At 37.4% G+C, this 23,157-nt stretch overlaps 1 protein-coding gene across 1 annotated transcript in view; it reads right to left on the reverse strand.

Annotated features, from left to right (window-relative positions):
• The window catches only part of LOC102227595 (breakpoint cluster region protein-like), a 73,117-nt gene that overhangs the window by 14,672 nt on the left and 35,288 nt on the right, over positions 1-23,157 (reverse strand). Inside the window, exons 2-8 of the mRNA XM_014468990.2 lie at positions 18,670-18,854; positions 12,984-13,088; positions 12,415-12,600; positions 7,591-7,698; positions 6,357-6,414; positions 6,204-6,256; positions 5,919-6,059 (exon numbers count right to left, since the gene is read on the reverse strand). Of these exons, the coding sequence (XP_014324476.1) occupies positions 5,919-6,059; positions 6,204-6,256; positions 6,357-6,414; positions 7,591-7,698; positions 12,415-12,600; positions 12,984-13,088; positions 18,670-18,854 (836 nt within the window). The remainder of the gene's footprint in view (positions 1-5,918; positions 6,060-6,203; positions 6,257-6,356; positions 6,415-7,590; positions 7,699-12,414; positions 12,601-12,983; positions 13,089-18,669; positions 18,855-23,157) is intronic.

Raw genomic sequence — 23,157 nt, forward strand, 5'->3', positions numbered from 1 at the left:
TTTCATTTCAAACAGCTCGTGTGTCTCTAGTGAGAAGCATCCCAGCATGATACCTTCATCTTCATGTGTATGTTGTGTTCAGGGTAATGTGAAGTGTTTTCTTCAAACTGTCTTTTGCCAAAAAGTTTGACTTTGGTCTTGTCTGAGCAGAGCACCGTCTTCTATATGTTAGCTGTGCTCCCAACACGGTATTGAGGCAATCTGGGTTTCTCTCTCAACAATAGATTCATTTTTGTCACTTATTTAGAAAGACTCAACTTGCAGTCCGTGCCTGTCAACAGATTCTCCCAACTGGATTGCTAGGCTTCTTTAACTAACGCTGTTGTTGTGCCATGCTCTTTTGTGCACTGAGACTTACTAATTAAGTATATTCTGAATTCAGTTGGAAGCACTCTTTAAGACTGTCCAAATAAATTTAAAAAATTTTAGTTTTTTATTCTTGGAAAAAAAAAAGAGTTTTTCTTTCACATCACAATTTTGTGGTACTTCATGTAGCTCTATTTGAGGTTAGGGGTTGGAATGTGACATAATATGAAGAAGTTGAAGGAAATACTTAAGCGAGACCCTGAATACTCTCTCTAATTAAACCAGCAAGAACAGAGAAACAAACAGAGAGACATGAGGAAATGACTGCTTTAGGAAGGACTCAGCTATACAATAAAGCCTGAAAGAAGGAAATAAAATCTGCAAGATCGAGTACTGGTTGTATCAGTTCAGTTTATGAAAAGAATCTCAGTCATCTATTTTTATGCTGCAGAGGAATCATGAGAAGTTTCTCACATCGCTGATGTCAGACTATATAATGAGATGTGTAATAAGGCCATTAACCAAAAGGGGGCAGTAAAGACATTTTCTAAGGATTTCTTTATGAAGACAAGGAGCGTAGACAAATGTAAAACCACATTTTGGTTGTAAATGGCTCAATTTTATTCGCTTTTAACCTCAGTTTTACTTGTGGGATGGAAAGTGAAAACAGTTATTGAAGTCTGCTTGACTTTATATCTTGTGGAAATGTTACAGTTTTCTCACTTGAATCTGAGGGTTTGTTTTGGTGACAGATATTTACTTATAAGGAATCCTTTTGTTTTCTTGCAAAAATATGATAGTAAACTGAAAAAAAGTTTGATAATAAACGCACTAAGTAGATTTCTTCGTTAGCAAATAGGACAGGAGCCATGGCGGTTGATTGCCTGCAAATGAAGGAAACTTTAAGGGCTTTTTGGTTTGAAGAAAAGCACAAACCATGTAATCAGAAAGTTGGACGCAAATTTGAACAGCTAAAGTTTTATTACTGTGCAACCTGTTCCTGCTCACTTCAAACTTGTAGTAAACAATCCTTCCCTGCAGCAAAGCCACAAGAATGACATCATGTTTGTTCAGAGCCAACTACATCCCTGTCATCGTGTTTGTGACCTCCCCTCTCTTTTTTCACGTTGTCTTTTTTCCTCCTCTCATCTCCAGCGTGTCAGTCACCGACAGAGAAAACTGGAGTAGAGCTGAGGCTAATGACAGAAGGAGAACATTTACGTGTTCGCAATAAAATTTTTAAAAAGGATTGCATATCTGAGGGTTTGTTCTGTTGTGAGTCAGAGCTGAAAAGCTTGTGAATGATGTAAGGAGGGGGCTGAGGAAGGATGACTAAGATGCAGGAAAAGAGGAGAAATGACAGAGAGAACCTGTGTAACAATGTCTGAGAGGAAACAGGGAGGAGAATGAGGCCGCAGAGGAGATCCCTGAGGAACAAATATCACATAGATGCTTCTTACTCTACTCTACAGATACCAACCCGTGTCATTGCAGCAACACATTTCCATCTGTACTGAACTTATTGCCTTCCTGATCATCAAAATACAGAATCTAATTCCACATATTGAACGTAAAACAGCCATAACCTGTGATGAATAACTTCAAGATTACTTGCTTTCATATTGTGTGTCTAGTTGGAACCCGCATTTGTATCACCACCAGATTCTCAGCAGACATTTGTACCTCACTAAGCTTTTTCACAAGAAGTATTTTACTGTGTATGGTTTCCACAAATATCCTGCAATGCCCATTTCTTATTGCTTGATGTGGAAATGATTGTACTTTACCTACAAAACCCTTGAAACCATTTGGCACCCTGAGCAGAAAATTGTTCAACCTTTTATTTATGACAGATTATCCTTTACTGATTTTAAAAATAATTCACATTTAATTTTAAAAGAATGTTTAAAATACAAAACACTAAAGTTCTCTATGAATTCATGACAAACACTATAACAGTGGGCAGGCTCTAAATTTGCAATCTGTGAAAACATACGGAAAAGAAGGAGGGTTAAAGAAGAGAAAAAAGGAGGAAAAGTTAAGGAAAAGAATGATGGATATAAGCAAGGAGGAAAAGAAGAGAAGAAGACATAAGGAAGGACAGAAGAAAGGGAGGCAAAATACAAGGAAGGACAAAATGACAAGAAGTGAAAGAATTAAAGACACAAGGAAGGAAAGAGTGAAATAAAAAAACAAAGTTAGTGCACTTAAAAGAAAGGACAGAAGTTAGATATTGGACATTATTTTCTTCCACTTTGCAGCTACATGTAACGTTCTGTTTATCTTTTACATAAAAGTCCAATCAAATAGTCTAAAAACTGTTGTTCTGACCTGGAAAAATACAAAAAGTTTTGAAATTGTATGAATAACTTTAGAAGGTACTGTTGCTGCATTCCTCCAGTACAGAGAAAAGGAAGCCATAGTATTTAACAGGCAGGAAGAGAAATGCATCTTTACCCATTTTTTCCAGCAGCTGACCGTCGCATAAAAAAAAAAAAAACTGCTCATGCACAGATTAAATATTGACCAACTCTTGGAGGAGCCTCACCAAGAGCATAATGCACAAGTAATGGGATGGTTTATTTTTAGAGCATAAGCTTTAAAGGGCACCTCTGCACTCGTGTGAATGTGTGTGGATTTTTTGTGTGTGTTCTTGTGTGTGTGTGTGGACTTGGGGACATTTTTCTGGGGGGGAAAAAAAGTGGAATTGTGTAAAATGACTGTGTGCATTTCTAGTTCAGCATTTTTATTTTCATCCAAAAGGCAAACAAAGCAGAGCGAGGACATGAGTGCCGTCATTTGCATTTTAATTAAGTGCTTCCTGTTTGCTGCCACCCCCACTCATCATGGCACGGGGCCAGGGCCTCTGGGGGCCCACCTGTACTCATCGGTTTCATCATACCTTCACTGACCAAACTGGAAGTGACTCAGTGTCTATGCATGGACGGCAATGATTACCCTTCAGTGCTCCTCCAATTGTTTGTCTTTTAGCCAAGAACACAAATACACTCTGTGGTTTCTACCATGTTGGATAACTTCCTTATCATTGACAAATCAAATAAGCTTGACATGAACTGATGGAAATAAAATTTCAAACTCTAAACACGTAACTTAAACCCTAAAGTGAAGAGAAATTAATATCGAGTATTTATTTAAAAAGAAAATGCGTGTAGAAGTTAAAATGCACAGTTTTTACATGAAAATCAGCAGCTTCTATATGGCAACAAAGACAAAAATACAACAACAACTCCAGCCTATTGTTTACTTTATCTTTAGTGAGGTGTAATATAATGAAGCCCATTGATTTCAGAGAGCTCCTTTCATGTATCCATGATAAATATTTGATGGCTGCTGTTGGGGCCTGAACTGACTGAGATGGAAACTGAGGCCTGCAGGGATAATAAAGGAAATGTGTGCATGTGCTTGTGAGTGTGTATGTTCCTCTAACATATGGAACAGGGAGTAGGGAAGTGTGTGTGAATGGAAAGGGTGTAGTAATGACCCCCCTGTGAGCGGGGGGAGGAGCCCCGGCGTCTCGCCTCCTCCCATATACCATTAATAAATAATTAACGAGAAATCTGCCAGTCAGTGTGGACTGGTGGCACATTACAAGGCACTGTGTATGGCAAAGGCTATCAATCAAGGGGCATCCATTCATGTGCATCAACTCATCTCCAGGGATGGGAGAAACTGGTGGGGGAGCGGGTGGTTGAGAGAGTCTGTGTGCGCTGGTTCGAAAGACGGGTGGATGGGGTGGCGGGGGGACTGATAGATACAGAGCAAACAGACAGAATCAGTCTCATGGAGGCAACCCTGCTATGACCATATAAGGACATGGGCTCTGCTTTAGGCTGCAGATTGGTGGCTCCCATGCACTCATCTGGTGGTGACTTCAAAGTCATTTGGAGGTTGAGTTTGTGATGTCATCATTCCCAAGATGGGCAGGTGCGAGTTTAGCTGACATAAGTAAAAAAAAAAAATAGAGGCTTATTTTAGGGAAAAACGTGGGATGTGAAAGAAAATATTAAGGAATATTTCAACCACTGGAGAGCGGCAAAAAAAGATGGAAAGCCTATATATAAGCCAAAAAAAAAAAACTGCATTAATGTTCATGTGTCATTTTAAAGCACATAATCATCAGTCAGACGATTCACAGAACAATAGACATACCTACATATTAAACAGTGCTTTGCAAAAATATTACCATTTTTGGTCATTTTTTTCCCTTCAGTTTTTAACCTCAGGTAAAGGAAAACAATATGGAGTTTTCAAAATTGTTTGCAAATAAATATCTGAGAGGGGTTGATTTGTATTTGTACTTGGGTCCATCCAGTTAATACTTTGATGAACATTATTTTGGGGTACATCTCCCCCAGCCTTTTTCCATCTTGAGAACATAATGGTTGTCCATGCTTCTTTGAAAAATGGCAACAGTTCAGTCAGGTTCGGTGGAGAGGATTAGTGAAGATCTATTTTAAAATCTTATCAGAGATTCCCAGCTGGGTCTATAGACTTTGGCTTGGCCATTCTAAAACATAAACATACTCAGATATAACTCTTCCACTGTAGTTCCGGGTGTATGTTTAGTGTTTGTCCTGCTGAAAGGCAAACCTACACCTCTCAAGTCTTTCGCAGCTTCCTATTGGTTTTCCTCCAGGATCAGGCGGTATTTAACTCCTTTTATAATTATATGCAACTTTGTGTAACACACAAATTGTATGAAATACACTAAAGTTTGTGGTTGTAACATGACAAAACGTGAAAAAAGGTTTAAACTTTAAAGGTATGATTCATTTTGTAAGGCCCTGGAAAAGTAAAGCACGGAGAATAGCAAAGATTAAAAAAAAATGTTAAAGGAAAGGGAACAAACACTGTAAATATTATTTAGACCTATCATGAGTACCTGGTGAAATGTAACAAATAATTGAGTTGATTGCCAAAACAGCAAATACAAATCCAGAAAGAAGGCAAAATGTAATGAATTTAGAGATTTCATATAATAGAGGAAAATGCGTGAAAAGATTTAGAGAAGGCAGAGAAATCTGTACATCCTGAGTTTCTGCGATCATCATGACTGCAGGCGGTACCAGAATGAAAACAGACACAATCCAGTAGTGTTAGTCCCTCGACAGACCAGAAAACATTTCTGAAATCCTCCCTCAGTGATTCATGCCCACAAACAGAAGTTCTAGTTAAAACTTTGCAGCACAAGGGAAAACAACTGTTTTGTATGAGTAATTTATACTGAGGACGAGCAGAAAACATGAAGGTGGTATAATCTTGGATCAAAGAAACCATTAATCATAAACAATATGCTCAAATTATGAAGAATTATGACATCCTATGTCAACAGAATGACTCTTAAATCAAAGAGGTTGAGTAAGAAACTGCCTTTCCCGAGCCCCTATAAACTATTAGGAGGATTTGGAGCAACAAAGATGGCAGAGGAGCCTCAGTTTAATAGTCAGGTTCCTGTTTTGTGCTTCAACTTTGCCAGAACATGAGACAAAGGATCCCTGGACAGGATAGTCGGCTCCCTATTGCCTTCCAAGCTCATTTCTTTGGATAAAAACAGCAGTACTAGTTTACTGCTTTGCATTCTGAACGCTCACCTCTCCCTTCTTCCCAGCTAGAGACTGGCGCCTTGATGTCGTCTCCTCGTTGATGCTGGACAGAAAGTTCTGGGAGATCCGCAGGGCGTCCTGCAGGAGCGGGTGGTCCGGGTGGCTGGTGGGTGTGTGCTTGAGCAAGTCCTTTGAGCAAATGACAGAGTAATGTATTAAAAAAACAAAAAATATCTTAGAAGAAAAAAAAACAACAATTTGAATTCTCAGTTTCTAATATATAGACAGCTGTGACTTCAATAAATAAAGCATGTTTCCAGTCATTTTGCTTACATGTAACACCAAAGTGCTGCGCGTCACCCGGTCCACAGGCTTATACAGTAAAGCTAAAAGTAAAATTAGACAAAAATAGAGTGAAAATTTTATTCTGCCTGCAATATAGAACAAGACAGATTTATAATTTAAAGTAACTTTTACATGACTGACCCTCCAAGGAGTTCTTGGCTGTATCCTTACAGTCTTTAGGGCTCCTCACCTTCAGGTTCTGTTTGGACATAAAAAAAAAAAACAACAAAAAATTGTAATCTAAAATTAAGTTGGCACAAACAACCCTGAGTAGATTAACAACACAAAAACATGGTAAGGTTATATTATATAGTTATACTGCTTCAAGCACTAAAAGTCACTCACTTCCAGATTAATTATTCAACCATCAGCAGATTTTTTTTTTACCCTACTATCATTCTAAGATGGGTCAGAGTTATTCGTCATTTCTTAGACCATTAATAAGTCTTCCATGATGAATTTCATGTATGATATGTAGATGCCCACCTAAATGCTGACTGGCAGACCCTCATAAAACATAGATGAAAAATTATGTACTAGAAAGATCCTCCTGGGGGATTGGGGAAAAAAGGGAGAAATAATGAATCAAGAGTATCAAAGATAGGTCACCAGACTGCTCAGTTGTCACAGTTATACATTCTTCCAATTATGTTTGCTTTTGAGCAACTCATGTGTAGCAGTGTGGTCAAGCGAACTGAGAAATTCAGTCCATTTGCTGTAAAAAAAAAAAGTAAACTATGTTGGTCACTCGTTCCTGTTTGTGTCATGTGAATTGCTACACATGCTGCTCAGACAGAACTGTGCAAAGAGCAGCTGAAACAGTCAAACTTTAAAACAATAAAGTGAAGCCCTCACTTTATGAGTCAAGAGAAGTTTCCTGTTAGTTTTGTCAGAACTTGATTAAGTGGAACAGCACGGAAATGTTTTCTAAGTCACTCTAAACGGAACCACAGAACATCTCGTCTCATTCAGTTTGCACACATTTGCGGACCCTGTTTTCACATTGCAAAATCCATGTTGAATGGCTTCTTTGACATACAAACTGGCATAGCATGTTCTAACAACATAAATGCATCACACAGGACTTCCACGTTTGTTTACTTTCCAGTTCAGTGCTCTGTTGCAGCCCAGCCATTTCTGTCCAATGGCAGCAATGATCGTCATGTGTGTGGCTTTGTTTACAAATTACAGTCTGTTTGCAAAAAAGTACAATGTGAACACAAACCGCACCTTTGGTCTGGTTTTTGTCCAGACCAAACAAGCGGGCCAAACGATTTTCTTGGAGCTCCAAGAGAGAAAAAAATACCAGATCGGTTACATCTTGGATGACCACTTAACTAAGAACTACCTGACTATTTTATGTGGTCAGTCTTACCTCAGAGATTTCAGCAAACTGCGAGTTGGCTTGACAGCACTTCTCCGCTGTCTCCACAGCAAGCTCATAGTTGTCCAGGAATGCCCGATATACTCCAAGCTGGCTGGCCTGAGAAGGAGAGGGAAAGTTAGCATATTAAAATTAAAAGGGAAAGAAAAACATTTTTTAGTGAATTTTTAAAATATGCTTTTTAAAAGAGCCAGGCTGAAATAGCAACATATATAATCAAAGCAATTTCTTGCTAAGATGTCTGGTTTAGTTGAGTAGAATCTGAAAGATTGTGAAATGCATAATCGAACAAAACAACCAGCAAAGACGACAGACGGTCAAAACAACCCCATTTTTACTATGGTGGCCCTAGACGCCTGCTGCTATAGCAACTAGTGAGACCTGTTCTCTGTTGAGTGGAATAATTAACGACTGCTGTAACAGAGGATATGATAGCACATTTAGGAAGCTTGATGACGAAATTAAATTCCAGCAAACGCTGTCTGCCAGAGCTGAGATTCATCTCAGCGGAGAACAAAAGGACGATCAATTCTTCGGAACAAAAGCTGAGAGAGGAGAGCGTACAGTGGAGCGGAGGTGGGCCCTGTGTGAGCTGTCAAGATCGACCCCCATGCGCCCACCCCCACCTTTAAAATGCTTATCACACATGTAAGCACTTCCCATCTGAACATGCTGAACAGGAAATTTTACTTGTAAAACTGATTTCAGGTGGCAGCATTTCAGACCTTTCATGCAGGTTTTTGGAATGAATCTTAAAGATCTATTTATCGTCATTTAGTCCAATGATTAGGAATAAGAGCTTAGATAACTAGAAAGATTGCAACATGAAAAATGTTTCACAACCTTTTGTCAAAAAAATCATTGAAAAGTAAGTCAATCTAAAAATAACAATTAAAAACTGAGATTAGTATTTTAGCATTTTAATGTAAGAAACTAGAGTTTTTGCTCTTTGAGCATTTAGTAGTAAAAAAAATACAATAAACTACTAAAAATAAATTCAAAGTTGTGCGCCAAATTCTTGTTTTTCAATATCATACAACTTTTCCACTCTGGAGAAAAAATTATTTAAAATGCATATCTGCAATGAGTTCACGCACTCTTTTACTGCAACTGTACAACTTTGAAATTATATGCCACAAAACTGAAAGCTGTATATTATGTCCGAGTTAAAACAGATTTAAAACGTTGTTTAGCAAAAATGCTGTTGCGCCATAAAGCAGCAGGAAGAAGCAGGAAGGTGCTGCTTTCATAATCTTTCCCCAGGCAACACAATCTGCACTACTGCAGGGGCAATTCAGAGCGTGACAGTTGCACTGCAGAGGGAGCGGGCCGCCCAAATATCCCAGAACCACATCCCCATACGACAGCGTGAAGGCTTATGGATTGTAGCCATAGAGTCGGGGCAGAAAATGGTTTTGAGAGATGGAAGAAACATGCTTAGGTGTTTGGATTTCTCAGCTTGGGATTTGCAATTCGTTAGAGCAGCTGTGTAATTTACTGCAGAAAACAACATTAGGGAAACAGCCGAGTGACATTACATAAAAAATGGCTGAATTTAGCTTTGGCTTGTAAATTGCTCAAATGTCTTGTAAACATTTTCTGACGAGAGAAAGCACTGTTTCATCTAGACAGGAACAGATATGTTTCAATTACGCCTACAGCTAAATGTAGCAAGATCCAAGCTAACGCTTCTGGCTGTATTGAGGCTATAATATCTTTATCTTGCTTATTATTAAAGGGGGCATAATCCAATCTACTAGCAATATGCCCTTACTAGCATATAGCATGTTAACTAGTTGTAGCTGTAGGCCTAAGTGAAATAACATTGTTCCCATTAAAAAATACACACAATTTAAAACAATAGTGGTTAAATGCAGTGGTGAGGAACTTCCTATTAGTAGAAGATAATGTCTTCTCCCTCGGATCTGATGGAAAACTGGTTTCCAATCCTACTGGAAATGGGAAAGACAGGAGAGCATTCAAGTAATATGGATGGGTTTTGAAAAATAATCCCAAACTTTTATTAGCAGAGAACCGCAGAGCGGTCACCAAGGAAGTCACTAAATCTGCATAGTCAGAAAAAAATTAAGGTTTTAGGATGGCTCTGGGTCAATTTGCACCTTAGAAATTTAAACCCCTTGTTTCATCCCAACATGTGTCAAATTTGTTGATGATTTGTTCCATTTATTCCCAGTGAACAAAAGATTTCATACCCAGCTACTTCAAGTTTTCTTTTTTCCTTGTAGTTAGGTGTTATCATGATTTAGGTAGATAAATTATAAATCCTGTATAATTTAATTTATTGGAAATTAAGTAAAAAGTCTTGTACTTGTAGAGAGCTCATTTATTTTGACTGTTGAAATATTATGGCTGTTGCCTCCTGTTCCAAATTTTATGAGCCAAATTTGAGGAAAAAAATGACCCTCAGCATCGCATTACGGATGATTCTGTTTCTTAAGGTACAAAACAAGCAAGAATACAAAAATATTGATTAGAAAGGGAGTAAAATGACTAACAACTGTGTAGTAAATAGTTGTTGTTGTTTTTTTTTTACCAGAAGTGGCAATAATAGTGGAGATTGATGAAGTCTATGTAGCAGCTGAGACACTTACTGTAAGTTTGATCCAGAGACAAAGAGACATTTTAAAGTTAACGACATGACTTGTCCAAGAGATATTAGGCAATTATTGATCAATGTTATGATACAGTCAAGCTAACAACCACCAGCAAACTTGACACTGAGAGCTTGTCACAGCCACAGTTTTAAACAGAAAAGCTTCATCTTCTTTTACTCATCTTTAATAAAACAAATTCAACACTAGTTTAACAGATTCCCATCTCTGAGGCTTGTGTTTAGGAGGATCAGGATCACAACTGTGAATTTGCCCTATTTTCAGCCTTCAAACGATTCTCTCTGACACTTCACTCTCGTAGCCTGTCAGCGACGCTCTGCCTTTTCTTCTTTTCATCCCCTCTCTCATCTTCCTCGTTCTGATGTCTCATGACTCCTAAGCTTTTGCAGATTTAAGAGTCATGGTGAGACAGCTCTATCAGAGTTCCAGCAGCCTAAAAATCTACTTGGCTTGTCGGCTCCCATCCTTTCACGGACGTCCCCGCCCCCACGAGAACGCATGCATCACCTCCTTTACTCCCTTTAATTTTCCTTTTCCCTTGTCCTCAGAACAGCAGAGCTGTAACGGTTTTACAAAAAAGGGAATAAGATAGAAACAGTTCGACCGTGTAAAGTAAATATTTGCTTCATTTTCAAGCATGTCAGAAAAGTTGACATTGTTCATTGTTCAATAATAATAGTATAATAATTGTGATATCCATTATTTTATGACTGTAATTCTTGCTCTTTTTGAACTTAAAGGAACTTATATCATGTTACTTATATATCTTTTTACATTATCTGTAGGTTGCTCAAATTATAAACTATGGACCAACACAAAGCTGAAGTTGGCTTCTAATTTGCCAGTGTGGTAAAGGAAAAATGCATTGTGTTATTTGACATCTGAACCAACTTTTTTTTTCTTCCTTTCTTCATAATCTATACCAATCAGATCTGTCAAAGTAAGACTAAATACGGGTTCTTCAAAGCGTAGTTTGTGATTGTTGCCATCCTATTTGAATTCTAAAAATAAAAAACATTGGAGTATTTCTATGTAAACCAGATCTGTATGATAAAAACTAGAGTTCTTCCAGTCCAGGACCCATAAAACCGAAATAACAGTAACACATGCTAAATGCATGCAAAAAGGAGAACCATTCTCAACCATTTCTTAAAGGGAACAGCAAGCGCAATGACTGTGTAATCCTTTATCATCAGAAGAGACAAAAAATGCATATACTGAAAATAAATGTGTCCAATTCAGAAGCAACCAAAACGATGCAAAATGCAAAAGAAAATGTATTTATTTTCATTTCTTCCAAGTGCCCATCTACTAGATAGTAATACAAATTCAATTAAAATTTATCCTCCAAAGCCCAAAGGCAGCCTTCAGAGATACATTAATAAGATTGTATGTGTGTGTGTGGTGAAGGCAGCTCCTATTTATAGCAGCTTCTTGAAGACAAAAAGCACACAGCGTTGTGATGGCCTCAGCTGCCTGAGGCAGAAAGGGGGCATTGTGAGGCAGGCCTGTGCCCCCCTCTGTGTGCGTGTGCACGTCAAAGTATCAACCAGTTCGGGGGGTGGAGGGGGGCTAGATGAGAAGCGTGAGGGAAAGATCAGTGGGAGAGGAGCTGTATTTCTCAGAGTATTAACAAATGATTCATTGTGAGTTAATTGACCCGCTGTGAAAATGATTAAACAGAACCACTGTACTGTACATTTGGCCCTGACATCCTTGGAAAAAAACTGCTGCAGGACAGAAAGAGAGTGAGCAGCTGTTTGGGTGGAAAAGGGGAAGTAAAGGCAATCCAGATTTAATTTGTGCAAATTTGAAACCACGAAGAGGAAGATCGCTAGAAAAATCAAATCTGCTTTTATTGCCGATTTATCAAATTTAACTGGCAGGTTCTGCTTCTGACATCCTTCTGTTTGATGAGATGTTACAGTAAGTAAAGCCGCTGAAGCTCTGTTGGTTTGCTTTGGGAGGGCGTCCAGGCAACATAAATGTCACTGTAGAACCCCAAATGTCCTTTTCCACTGCTGTCAACCTTTCTGGCTGCCCAATGTTGTCACTTTGATTAGGGGTAACGTCACACAGTTACACCCGGGGACTCAGCTGCTGTCATAGCTGCACACAGGCTACAACCACAAACAGACCAACCCTTTAATTTTCCTTTGATAGGAACTCAGATTGTATTCACCAGTTTCTGGAAGAGGTCTCCGACCCTCTGGTGGTGGCTCCACTGCTGGACACGGGGCAAAAGTCCATCGTAAAACTCCTTGTGGATTTCGTACAGCTCAGGCACTTTGAAGAAGATGGTTTCAATCTGGGCCACTGTGAGAACAGGCTGGGATGTTGTAGCAGCTGCCTTCAGTGGTTTCATTGGCTGAGACAAACATAAATTCAGTTCAGTTGATTTAACAAAGAGTAGCAGAGATTAATAAACCAGTATAAAAATTGTGCTAGTTAGTCAAAAGTCAATTTTTGATTCCTTGTCCCTGGACTGGTGTAAGAGTCTCCTTAAATACACAACAATATATTGAAACATATTGAGAAGGGGGAAATCTAATTATCCAATTAAAATACTTTTAATTTATCACTGGTTTGCAGAAACTTGTTGAAATGTCTGAAGCGCTGAAATTGAAACAACTGAACTGAAAGTTGGCAACATCAGGAGAGTGAAAAATGACCACTGTCGCTGGTTTCTCAAGTTGTAAACTGGAGTTTACTTAAGGAGATAATAATGTTGTGCAGTGCAGTTTCACTCACCAGTAAAAGAGCCTCTAGGTGGCTGAGGTATGCTTCTTCTGTGGCCAAGATCCCAGACAGGACCCACTTTCTCATCTCCAAACCCTTTTCAAGGTCACACTCCATCTGTGAAGAATATAAACATGTCTAAAGCTTAAAAGAAAATGCAACAACTCTAATTTCATAAAAAAATCTAAGCAATTAAATAATGTTTTGCCTCCTGACAACCTAAATACATGGCGTATGGTCCAAACTGTATGAAACCCTGCTTCCATTTTTTTTTTTTACAGAAAAATCTAGTTAACCTCAAATGCCCTGACTGATAAACTAAAATTCATTCATCAATGACGGTAAAAGGGTGATGAATAAGACTTTGAGTGTCTATAGTTACTGGCTAACCATGGAGGAGCTGCAGGAATGCTCAATGAAACAAAAACATCCTTAAAAAAAAAAAGAGACATCCTAGGCTGCTTTGCCATTCCCCTCAGCTGAGTCAAAGCTCACTGAGGAGCACAGACATGAGAGAAAACAGAACAACAGAGAAACTCCTCGGGCTGTCTTGTTTAACCACAAACTCTGAAATAACTCAAACAGACAGGGTTTCTCCCATGGCAGAAAAAAGGCTGGGGCCCAAATATGCAGAAGAAAGACACACACACAAGTTCCAGTCTGGAAGTGGGGGGATTTCAGCTCCGTAGGTAATGATGAAGAGGAAATTAGGTAAAAGATAGGAAGTAATAAAATAAGCTGGCAGAGATGGATCAAAACAATAATAGAAAATTTTAAAAACAATATTTAAACAGTGTATCTAAATAGGGAGCAGAAAACATATGTCAAGTGTAATATAGATGAAACTAGTGCCTCCAACAACAGATAGTGAAACTAGCTCAGTGGAGCATATGCAATACAGTATATTGCCAAATGTATTCACAGATCTATCCTCACCTGATTTTGACTAACATCAAATTCCTAATCCATAAAGATTAAAACTTCATGGTTAGCTTCCAAAAGTACTATGCTTATAGTCATCATTCCTCCAGAAGCACATTTGTGAGGTTAGATACTGATGTTGGGCAAGAAGCCCTGTCTTGGCTCAGAAGATGTTCTGTCAGATTGAAGTCAAGATTCTTTATCAGGTCAGTCAAGTTGAACTTAATGATGGAAATCCATTCTATAAAACTTATTCCAGTACTCTCTTGTTAACCTAAAGTCCATTTAAAGTTTGAAGGTCTGCAGCTACTGCATCTGCAGAAAGCTAGCAACCTCTTAGCAGAGGCTAAGGTTCACTATCGAACATTTAGTAGTAATGAAAATTATCAGCTGGAGCCACTGCTCTTGTCATGGAACTACAGTGGAATTTATTAAGCTCCTGAGATCCCATTCTTTCACAAATATATGTGGAAGCAGCTAGCATGACTTGGAGCTTGTGGCTGTGGAAGTGCTTGGCACAGCTGAAATTAATATTTTAATGGTTGAGCAAATATATTTGGCAATATAGTGTCAGTTTATATTCTATAGATGCAAAATGGTAAAAAAAAGATTATATGAAAAGGACATTTAAATCAGTTTTGTACATTAGCATATTCAGGCTGTTAGAGTCAAGGGGCAAGTAAGATATGTCAATATTTCTCATTATCATAGTAATATCTAAAAAAAAATAAGCACATCTTTTCAGTATTTTCAATAAGAATGGCGCTACTTATTGTTGCTTTACAAAAATAGGGTACAATATGTCGCACCATGCCTTCTACACTGCTTTTGCACACACATACGGGGAGACCTTCGATGTCTGTGGGCGTACATGCATTTATTAAAATGATGGGGCAAATGGGTTTGAAACCGGTTTCCATGGCCACTGCATAAGTAGATGCTGATGCAGATTCAGGAAACAGTTAAGGCTGAGTAGATTATGAAACCCTCTGGGATTATTATAGACTGCGTTACATAGGAGGTTGTTAACCTGCAGTTTAAATGCATGACTGAATACACTTTTTATTATGTTGCAACTCCTGCAACAGTCATATCACTACGATTTTTGTAAAAAATACTACTTGACTAAAGCTAGACATTCATAATTACATCTTTTAAATTTTGATCTAGATAGTACAGATATACTTCTATCGTTCTCCAGACAGTGAACTTCTAAGAAATCCAATGGATCGCATGTGGCTCCAACACCAACATCTCTGATTTGTACTACAGAGAAATCAGTGATATGGTTCAAAAGTTTTGCAAGGTCTGTGGTGTGATCTGGTTCACTTAATTCTGAAACGTCTTTTACTTCTAGCTTTTTCTTTCCTTTTCTTGAATTACTAACCCTACAAACATAAAAACACACTATGCATATTTGTCCAAAGACAACATAAAGAAGAATCTCATGAATGACTCTTTTCATTATTTCTAACAATCTGCAAAACAGTCATCATTAACTTGGAAACATTACACATATCACAATGTCCACAAATACACACAAATTATTATTATTATTTCAAAGTAAAAATAGATGTATTTTCTAACAGTTATGATTAAGTTTTTAAAGCACAAACTACACACTTAAAAAACAATGAAACAGTCTCTTCCTCTTCTTCTACAGTGCCTACAAAATATATTCACTCCCTTGGATATTTTACCCTGTTTGGTCCTTTTAGAAGTCGATCATTTTTTGTTACATGTTTTTATTTAATTGTCATTATTTTTATTGAAATCAGTTTTCAGCAGGACATTAAAGATTTTGTTTTTGATTTTGATTTTTTATTTTCGTAAAAACAAAAAAGCCACATTGTATTGATCATGACTGATTTGTAAAAGTAATATAAAAGGTAAAATGGCCTATAAAAAAGAGAGTGGATACTTTTTATAGGCCTTGTAACAAAGCCTCATCTTTAAAGGTTTCATGCTCCAATAGTGTGATCTTTTCCTGTCTTATTTCTTTCTATTATTCTCTTACACCCCCTTTTATGAAAGCAGTCTGACGATAGATTTTGACAGCTCCTGCATTATGTAGGACATTGCTTAGAGTTCTGAGCTGCATTGTATGTTTCCATTGCTCATTATATATAGGCACTAAAATACACATATAAAGAAAGTATGTATACAAATATATTTAAATATTTTTTTCTGGGTTGTCTTTTAACTTAGGTGTTGCTAAAATAAAATGTAATGGATTTATTACACTCTAATTCAGCTCACAAAGAAGGCCTAAAAAAAATAAGTAGCTGTGACAATGAATAAAAATGTGTCATCATTCTCAATGCTTATAAAGTAGCATTAAAGGCCTAGAAAACATGGAGAAAAAGTTACACCAGAAAAAAAGACACAGGTTAAGCATTATTTCATCCATTCTGATGGCAGAACATAGAAGACTTGAGTAGATGCCCAGACATTCCATCTTTTATTCATTATGCTGGCAAGTAATGAGCTCGTCTTTGGGACCAACTTAAAGAGGCGTCTGTGTGCAGCATTGAAGCTACACACCTAAATAAGAAGCTCTCATGATCTGATTTGCTTCTAACTTGTTTGTGGGTGACTGAGGTTTGTAGATGAAACAGATCAGTAAAAAAAGGCAGCTCCATAACAGAGTTTTAACAAGATTGAGAAGACAACAATAAATAGCAATCCTGTATTAGTTTTATTAACTCTTTAATTTTTATTTTACAAATTGCTCACTAACAATTTGTGCCATCCCTTTTTTATTCCTATTGTGATTCCCTCCTATGTTCATGTCTGCTTGGCTACGTCCAAAATTTCCCATGTTGCACCTCAGTTAGAAATATGAACAATTCCAGATTCTCTAGAAAGATTTCATTTCTTATGGTTATCATGTCAAAGTTTCATTTAGCCAAAGCAAGCAGGGGCATGACCTCACCAACAGTATTATATGAAAAGCAACAACAGTGAACTTTAAGAGGCTTTATGATGTTCCAGTTCTGGCAGTCAAACTTTAAACCTAAAAAAAATCTGCTTTATAGGTTGAGGAAGAAAGCTGTACTTGATTTACGCTTCTGCAACTCTAGCAGCAATATAACTGTCTTCATGATCAGTTACCCCTTTTCTCCTCTTACTTTCAAATGAGAGGAAAAGTCACAATAGGAGGAAAGAAAAAAGGAGCCACTGACAAAAATCAAATCATCTCTGATGGTGAGTCACAACATTGACATCATAAAACCATCAGCTCACACTGGGCCAAATTGATCCTGTCTGGGCTCTGATACATAAATTAAAGAATGAGACAGGGGCAATGTTTGCGGAGGACTTTTCAAAGTGCAAATAAAAAACGATAGTTGCTCTGGCAGCCCATGAAAGTCTGTTTGACACTGCTGGGAATTTGTTAAGGGAGGATTGTTTAAGTGTTGCATCATATATTTGACTGACTTTCAGAGGAGAACTGCTTTGGAGCTAAAACTGCAGTGATAGAAACTGAAAACATTCCTCTGATACAACAGCAAATAAGTTATGTGATTAGGTAGTACAGAAATCCATTAAATAATAAATGGATTTAAGCATACTACATGAGACATCAATAAGACATATTGATGTCTTATGTAAATTTACTTTGAAGAATTATAGGATATAACCTTAGGAACGCCCCTTTTATAATCAATTAAGACCAAACATAACGTTTCTGGTATCCTAGAGGGAATGTAATTATCATGGTATTGCTAACATAGTACATTTTTGCTACCATGTAATTACAATTTTACAGTCACAGGCATCACATCTACACTAGAATGTTGTCTTGAATTCACAAGCTGTGTAATTTCCCCATAAAAATTGGATGTTTCTGCACCTCCATCAGTTTCAGCATAACCTATCAGTGTTACTATTAAATGAGAAGATGAAAAATACATCTCTGTCATTTTGAATATACTTATGTTTTAGTGAAAGGAGTAGAGAACCACTAATAGATATGATTTTGTAGTCAAATATCTACCTAATATGAATATTTTAAAAAAAAATACATCCCATTATGTGCAATGGTACAATTGACAGAGGGTCTACTTATGCTTCCATAATTGTATACATTTTTGGACGACTTAAATCTGAATTCTAAGTTCCCAGGTCAAACAAAAAAGGCAACATCCACTATTTATTGTCAAATGTAAGCTATTTATTTCAATTCTTGTGTCTTGTGAATGCTCCCCAGGTGTAGTAAAGGTTGAAAGGTTATGAACTAAAACATCTCCATGACAACCAACACAATGATTTTACCGCTCAGAAGCCATTTTAGCCTATTACTTTAAACTCTGGCACCCTTCCATTTTTTTAAATTTCATCACAAAAAACTAAGAAAAGCAGCTCTTTGGTGTTCTGAAACTAATACATCATCTTCACTATAATCTGTAAAGAGTGTCAGATGTTAAAGATCGCTGGAACTATTTTTACAGAAACAGAAAGGCAGAAGGAAGAGAGATGGAAGCATAGAGATGATTGTAAAGTTATGAGGATGAGGAATAATTCTGCCAAAAACTCTCACAGAAGCAATCAATCTCTGAAGGCTAATTTGTTTCCTTCTTGGGTGTCAAACTGTAGGGTGGAAAAACATGTATGCCTAAAGAACCTTCAGCTGATGAAAAGTTGGAAGGTAAAGAATATTCGTCCTTTTCAGCCATATTGTGTATTCTTAACCCCTGGCCTTAGTTTGCTTTTACTAGAAAAGTTTAAGAAAGTGTCAGCTGATACTGATGAGAAGACACGATGGCACACTGACCGACTTGGAGGACTCCAATGATCCTGAGGAGAGTGTGTCCCGGCTGCTACGGCTCTTGGAACTGAGGTGCGGCGAGGACGATGGCGAGTCGTCAATGTACGGCAGGATGTCATGGTGCCGCCGCTGCTCCTCTGCTCGGTCTGCATCGTAACCGTACGTTGGAGGGGTTCCAGTGAAATGGCCATCTGTTAAGGACAAAAACCCAAACAGCAATTTAAGACCTTTAAAAGGTTTTTAAAATTGATGCTACAGCATTTCTGACATGCAGATGCTGTTGTGACTTTTGGGCTAGCGGGGCATCCAAATCTTTAATTTTCCTGACTAAGGTTTCCAGAGTTCTCAGTATATTTTTAGCAATTTCTTAAAGTATAAATACTAAAGTTCACATTGAATCCACAGCAGATATTTCTACAGTCATTAGGCTTTAAATATGGGGCTCTAAGGAAAGGGACGGCTGGATTGATCGATGGATAGATGGTAAAGTAAAACAGCGGACTTGTTCATGCAATAGAACCATGGTTAAAATTTGCTTAACAAGACCTAAAAACTGTCACTTAAATGCTGTTAATGCATAGACTGTGCAAAAACAAAATGTGCATAAAATCCTTCACTTTTACTACAGACATCAAAGCATCCTTGACCTACAAATCAAAATTTATGCTCATTATTTGAGGTTTTCTGCACGGCAGTGCATTGAGACAAAGACAGGGAGTTGTGCATTGCATTTACTGATTGGTTTCGTGCTCTCAGAAGGTTGCCAAGTTTGGTAGAGTTAATTTCCAACTCTAATTAGAGTAGCTCAGGAAACTGGGGCACATAAAATTAATTTCTCTTGCATCTTTGTTCATACACCATAAACCATAAAAAGGAAACACCTGAGAAAGAAAACTGAAAACTGCTTAAAAGTAAAAAAAAGAAAAGAAAAGAAACAGTAGAATACAGTGTGGATCATTAAAATTTATAATTGATTTGCAAACTTGTTCTTAAATTTTAACGATGGACTTTAAGAACTTATATAGCAATATATGATTCACTTTAAATGGTCAGAACAAGAAACAAAGATCAGTGAGCTGTTTGTTCAGCAGATCAGTGCAGGATGTGACATAAAATAAAGACAGAAAGAAAGAACTTTTAAAAAGATAGTAAAGAACTTTTTGAAGCACCTAAAAGTTTTTCATAGCTAAATATATGGTATTTTTTATATGCTCTGTAGTTACTTTCGCACACTGTGCCAATTCACAAGTGTCAAACATAATGCTCAACTTTATAGTAAATTTACCTTTCCACAACATTCATATGTTGCAACAACAATCTCTTTGCAGTTTACGATTAAAAGATTGAAGTAAACAACACAGAAGGAGGGCATTCAGTGTCAAGGCATTATGCCCACCCATGATTTCCAAAGCTCACTGTTGTTGATGGGTGATGCCTGCTGTGCCTTCTTTGACCAAAGGCATGCTTCCAGAGGGAACAACTCAACACAGAAACTCTGTGTGGGGCAAACAGCCTTTTCCCACAATGCCAAACCTTTCAGCAAACCATAGTTCCCAGTGTGACGCTTGCAGAGTCATTGGTGGTGTAAAAATACCGGGTGGGGTTTTTAAAAATACCCAGTCGAAAATGAGTGAGTGAGCTACTAGCATGTTTTTCTTTCTGGGTTTTCTAGCTCTGCCATGGTGCATTAATAGTAGCAGGCATTAAAAAAAAATGAGCTTTTGAGAAATAACTCTGCAGCTGTTTCTTCATAACACTGAACATATTCAGAGCATTTTACTATTTAAATCAGACATTGCTGGAAATGACGCATGCAGTTTTAATGTAAGAGGCCAAAGAAAACACTGAAGTCTTAAATAATGGAGAAAACAACTATTTGCAGTTGTTAACACCTCAGTATAAAAATGGGTGCTATGATTGTAAATAAAAGCAATTAAACATGAATGAAATTATTTTTTCATGGCTATGTTTAGATCATGTTTTGGTTCAGATTGGCCTGAACCACTTTTTTTTTCTTCTTAATTTTACACCACTCTTTATGAATATTTTACTTGGGTTTTCACCCATTTGTTGCCTCTACTGACCTCTTTGTTTTCCCCCCTCGTCTTTGTTTTCCATGAAGGACATCTCACATAAAGATTATAAGCACCAAATACAACTGAACAAAACAAAAACAGGCAACTTATGGATTTCTACTTGGAGCTACTGAAAACAAAACCAAATTCAGATCCCAGCAATAAAAGTAAAACACACGTGTAAACTTTCCTCTAAAATGCGTGCATGGAAACAGCCTTTGGGAGGGGAACAGCTAGGGCACGTTCCTGCAGAAGGCGGAGAACTACAATAACACTGGCATCCGCCTAACTGGGTGTTAATGACACTAATGGTGACATGTGGCCACTGTGTGTGGGAGCTGGTATTTGTACAACTGATGATATTAAAAGATTATTAATAATAATCTTAAAATCTAACTCTCTGGAGCTGATTAATCAAAAATTATTTTACAAAAACATGAAATGTTGCTGTGGATCAGGAAATGAGAAATCACAGTAGCAGTCAAGATATATGGGTACATTGAGGTTTATAGTTTTATATATTCAGACAAAATAAAGTGAATGTGGTCTTTACCAGGTTCTTAACATATTTAAATCTGGCCTTATGTGCACTAAAGCACAGCAAGTTTTAACCTTTCATGATTCATTAAACATAAACAAAGCAAAAATGAAAAAAAAAAAAAAAAACATTAACCATTGCTGCTTCCATGAATTTTTTATGGGAAAGTAACGAGCAGGAGCTGTTTACTAAAGCACTTTATTAACTGGTCAGCAGCAGATGAGGTCACATCTATTAAAGAAGATTTACAGTATGAAAAATACAGACAGGTGTCGAATAATGCCAAAAAGGAAAGATATCTAAGGAAACTGTTGCCCACCATCAAATTAGCAAGGCTTGCCCTTCTGAAGTCGACAGTGAGAAAGGTTTTGTACATATTCATTTTTTTTGTTGCTGCAGAGCCTAGGTTAATTTAAAACTTTTACTAGCTTGTGATTTATAAACTCATAAGGCTTCTTTTTACCACAACAATGTTGTGAGTTAGTTGTTGAAATCAATGCTCAAACACTAAGGTGTTAATAGAAACTACTTTGTGTGGCTGTTTTGATTGAAACCTTGGAAAGGTTTCAATCAAAAACCTGTATGTATATATATATATATATATATATATATATATATATATATATATATATATATATATATATATATATATATATATATATATATATATATATATGTACATATATGTATATATACAGTATATACATATATATATATGTATATATATATTTATGGAGCAATATGGCTCAAATGCCAAGGCTAGCATATCACAGCAGGAAGCATAATGGGGATAGACTTTATAATGGAAAAAACAGTTTAGTTAAGCAACCGAAAGCAAGTTTATTTTTGCAAAGATACCTCAATGTTTCTCCATGAAAGACCCATGTAATCATGTTTGCCATCTGTACATCATAAGCAGTTTTAGTGCCACTTTCTACAAAAGGTGAGTGCAAGTAAAAAATGGTTCTGGGAATCCACTTGGCTTGTTTTTCATATCATTTTGTCCCCGCATGTCAGGCCATTCTCAGATCACTCTCTGCCTTTTACTCTGCACTTGTTTTTCCTCTGTCTCAGCCACATTTACAGCATATCGACAAGCTGCTATAGTGCGAATGCAAGCAAGTATTGATTTGCATTATCCATTTTCACATATACACAGAATTAAAAGCTTTGTTTGAGTTGAAGAAGATCCGTGGCCAGGACACAAACTGATTGCAGTGTTTGTAAAAAAAATGAATAAAAAAAGGGTGAAAAATGTAACCATCAGAAGAAAGCCCAGAGACAATACAGCACCCGAGAGCCATGATATTAAAGCGAGAAAGGAGGTGATTCTCAAAGGAGGAATAAGATATCCTCGATAGCGAGTTTCCTTTCCATCCCCCCCATCAGGCTTTCCCCTCAGAGTGCCAGTCATAAATCTGTTCTGCCTGCTGACGCCTTTATTGAACCTACAGAACAGGACTGTCATCCGAACATTACCATTATAAGCTCTTCCTCAAACACACAAATACATTTACACACTTACCTCAAAGCTCTGTACAGCCCTATAAGAGGCTGGTTTTACTCAGAGCTTTCCTTCCTAATCCAGCCTTTTGATGAGGGAGGAGAACATAATCGTAAGATGTGTTTTGAGACCCCCTCTCACCCCACCCAAAATCTGATTCAAATTCATCGTGCTTAAAGGGTACGGTGGATTCTTTGGAGGTTTAGTCTGTATGCTGGAGATAAATAACGTGGATCCCTGATGACCAAATAAACAGCAATTCTCATTACTGCTTAGCAGACATATTGTATAAATGTATCATTTATGGAGCTTAGGGAGTAGATTGTGTTCCCCTGTGTTGCCCCAGCCTTTACATTTCCAATTTAGAGATAATTTAG

This window comes from Xiphophorus maculatus, chromosome 8, assembly GCF_002775205.1.
Source record: "Xiphophorus maculatus strain JP 163 A chromosome 8, X_maculatus-5.0-male, whole genome shotgun sequence".
Classification (NCBI taxonomy): Eukaryota; Metazoa; Chordata; class Actinopteri; order Cyprinodontiformes; family Poeciliidae; genus Xiphophorus; species Xiphophorus maculatus.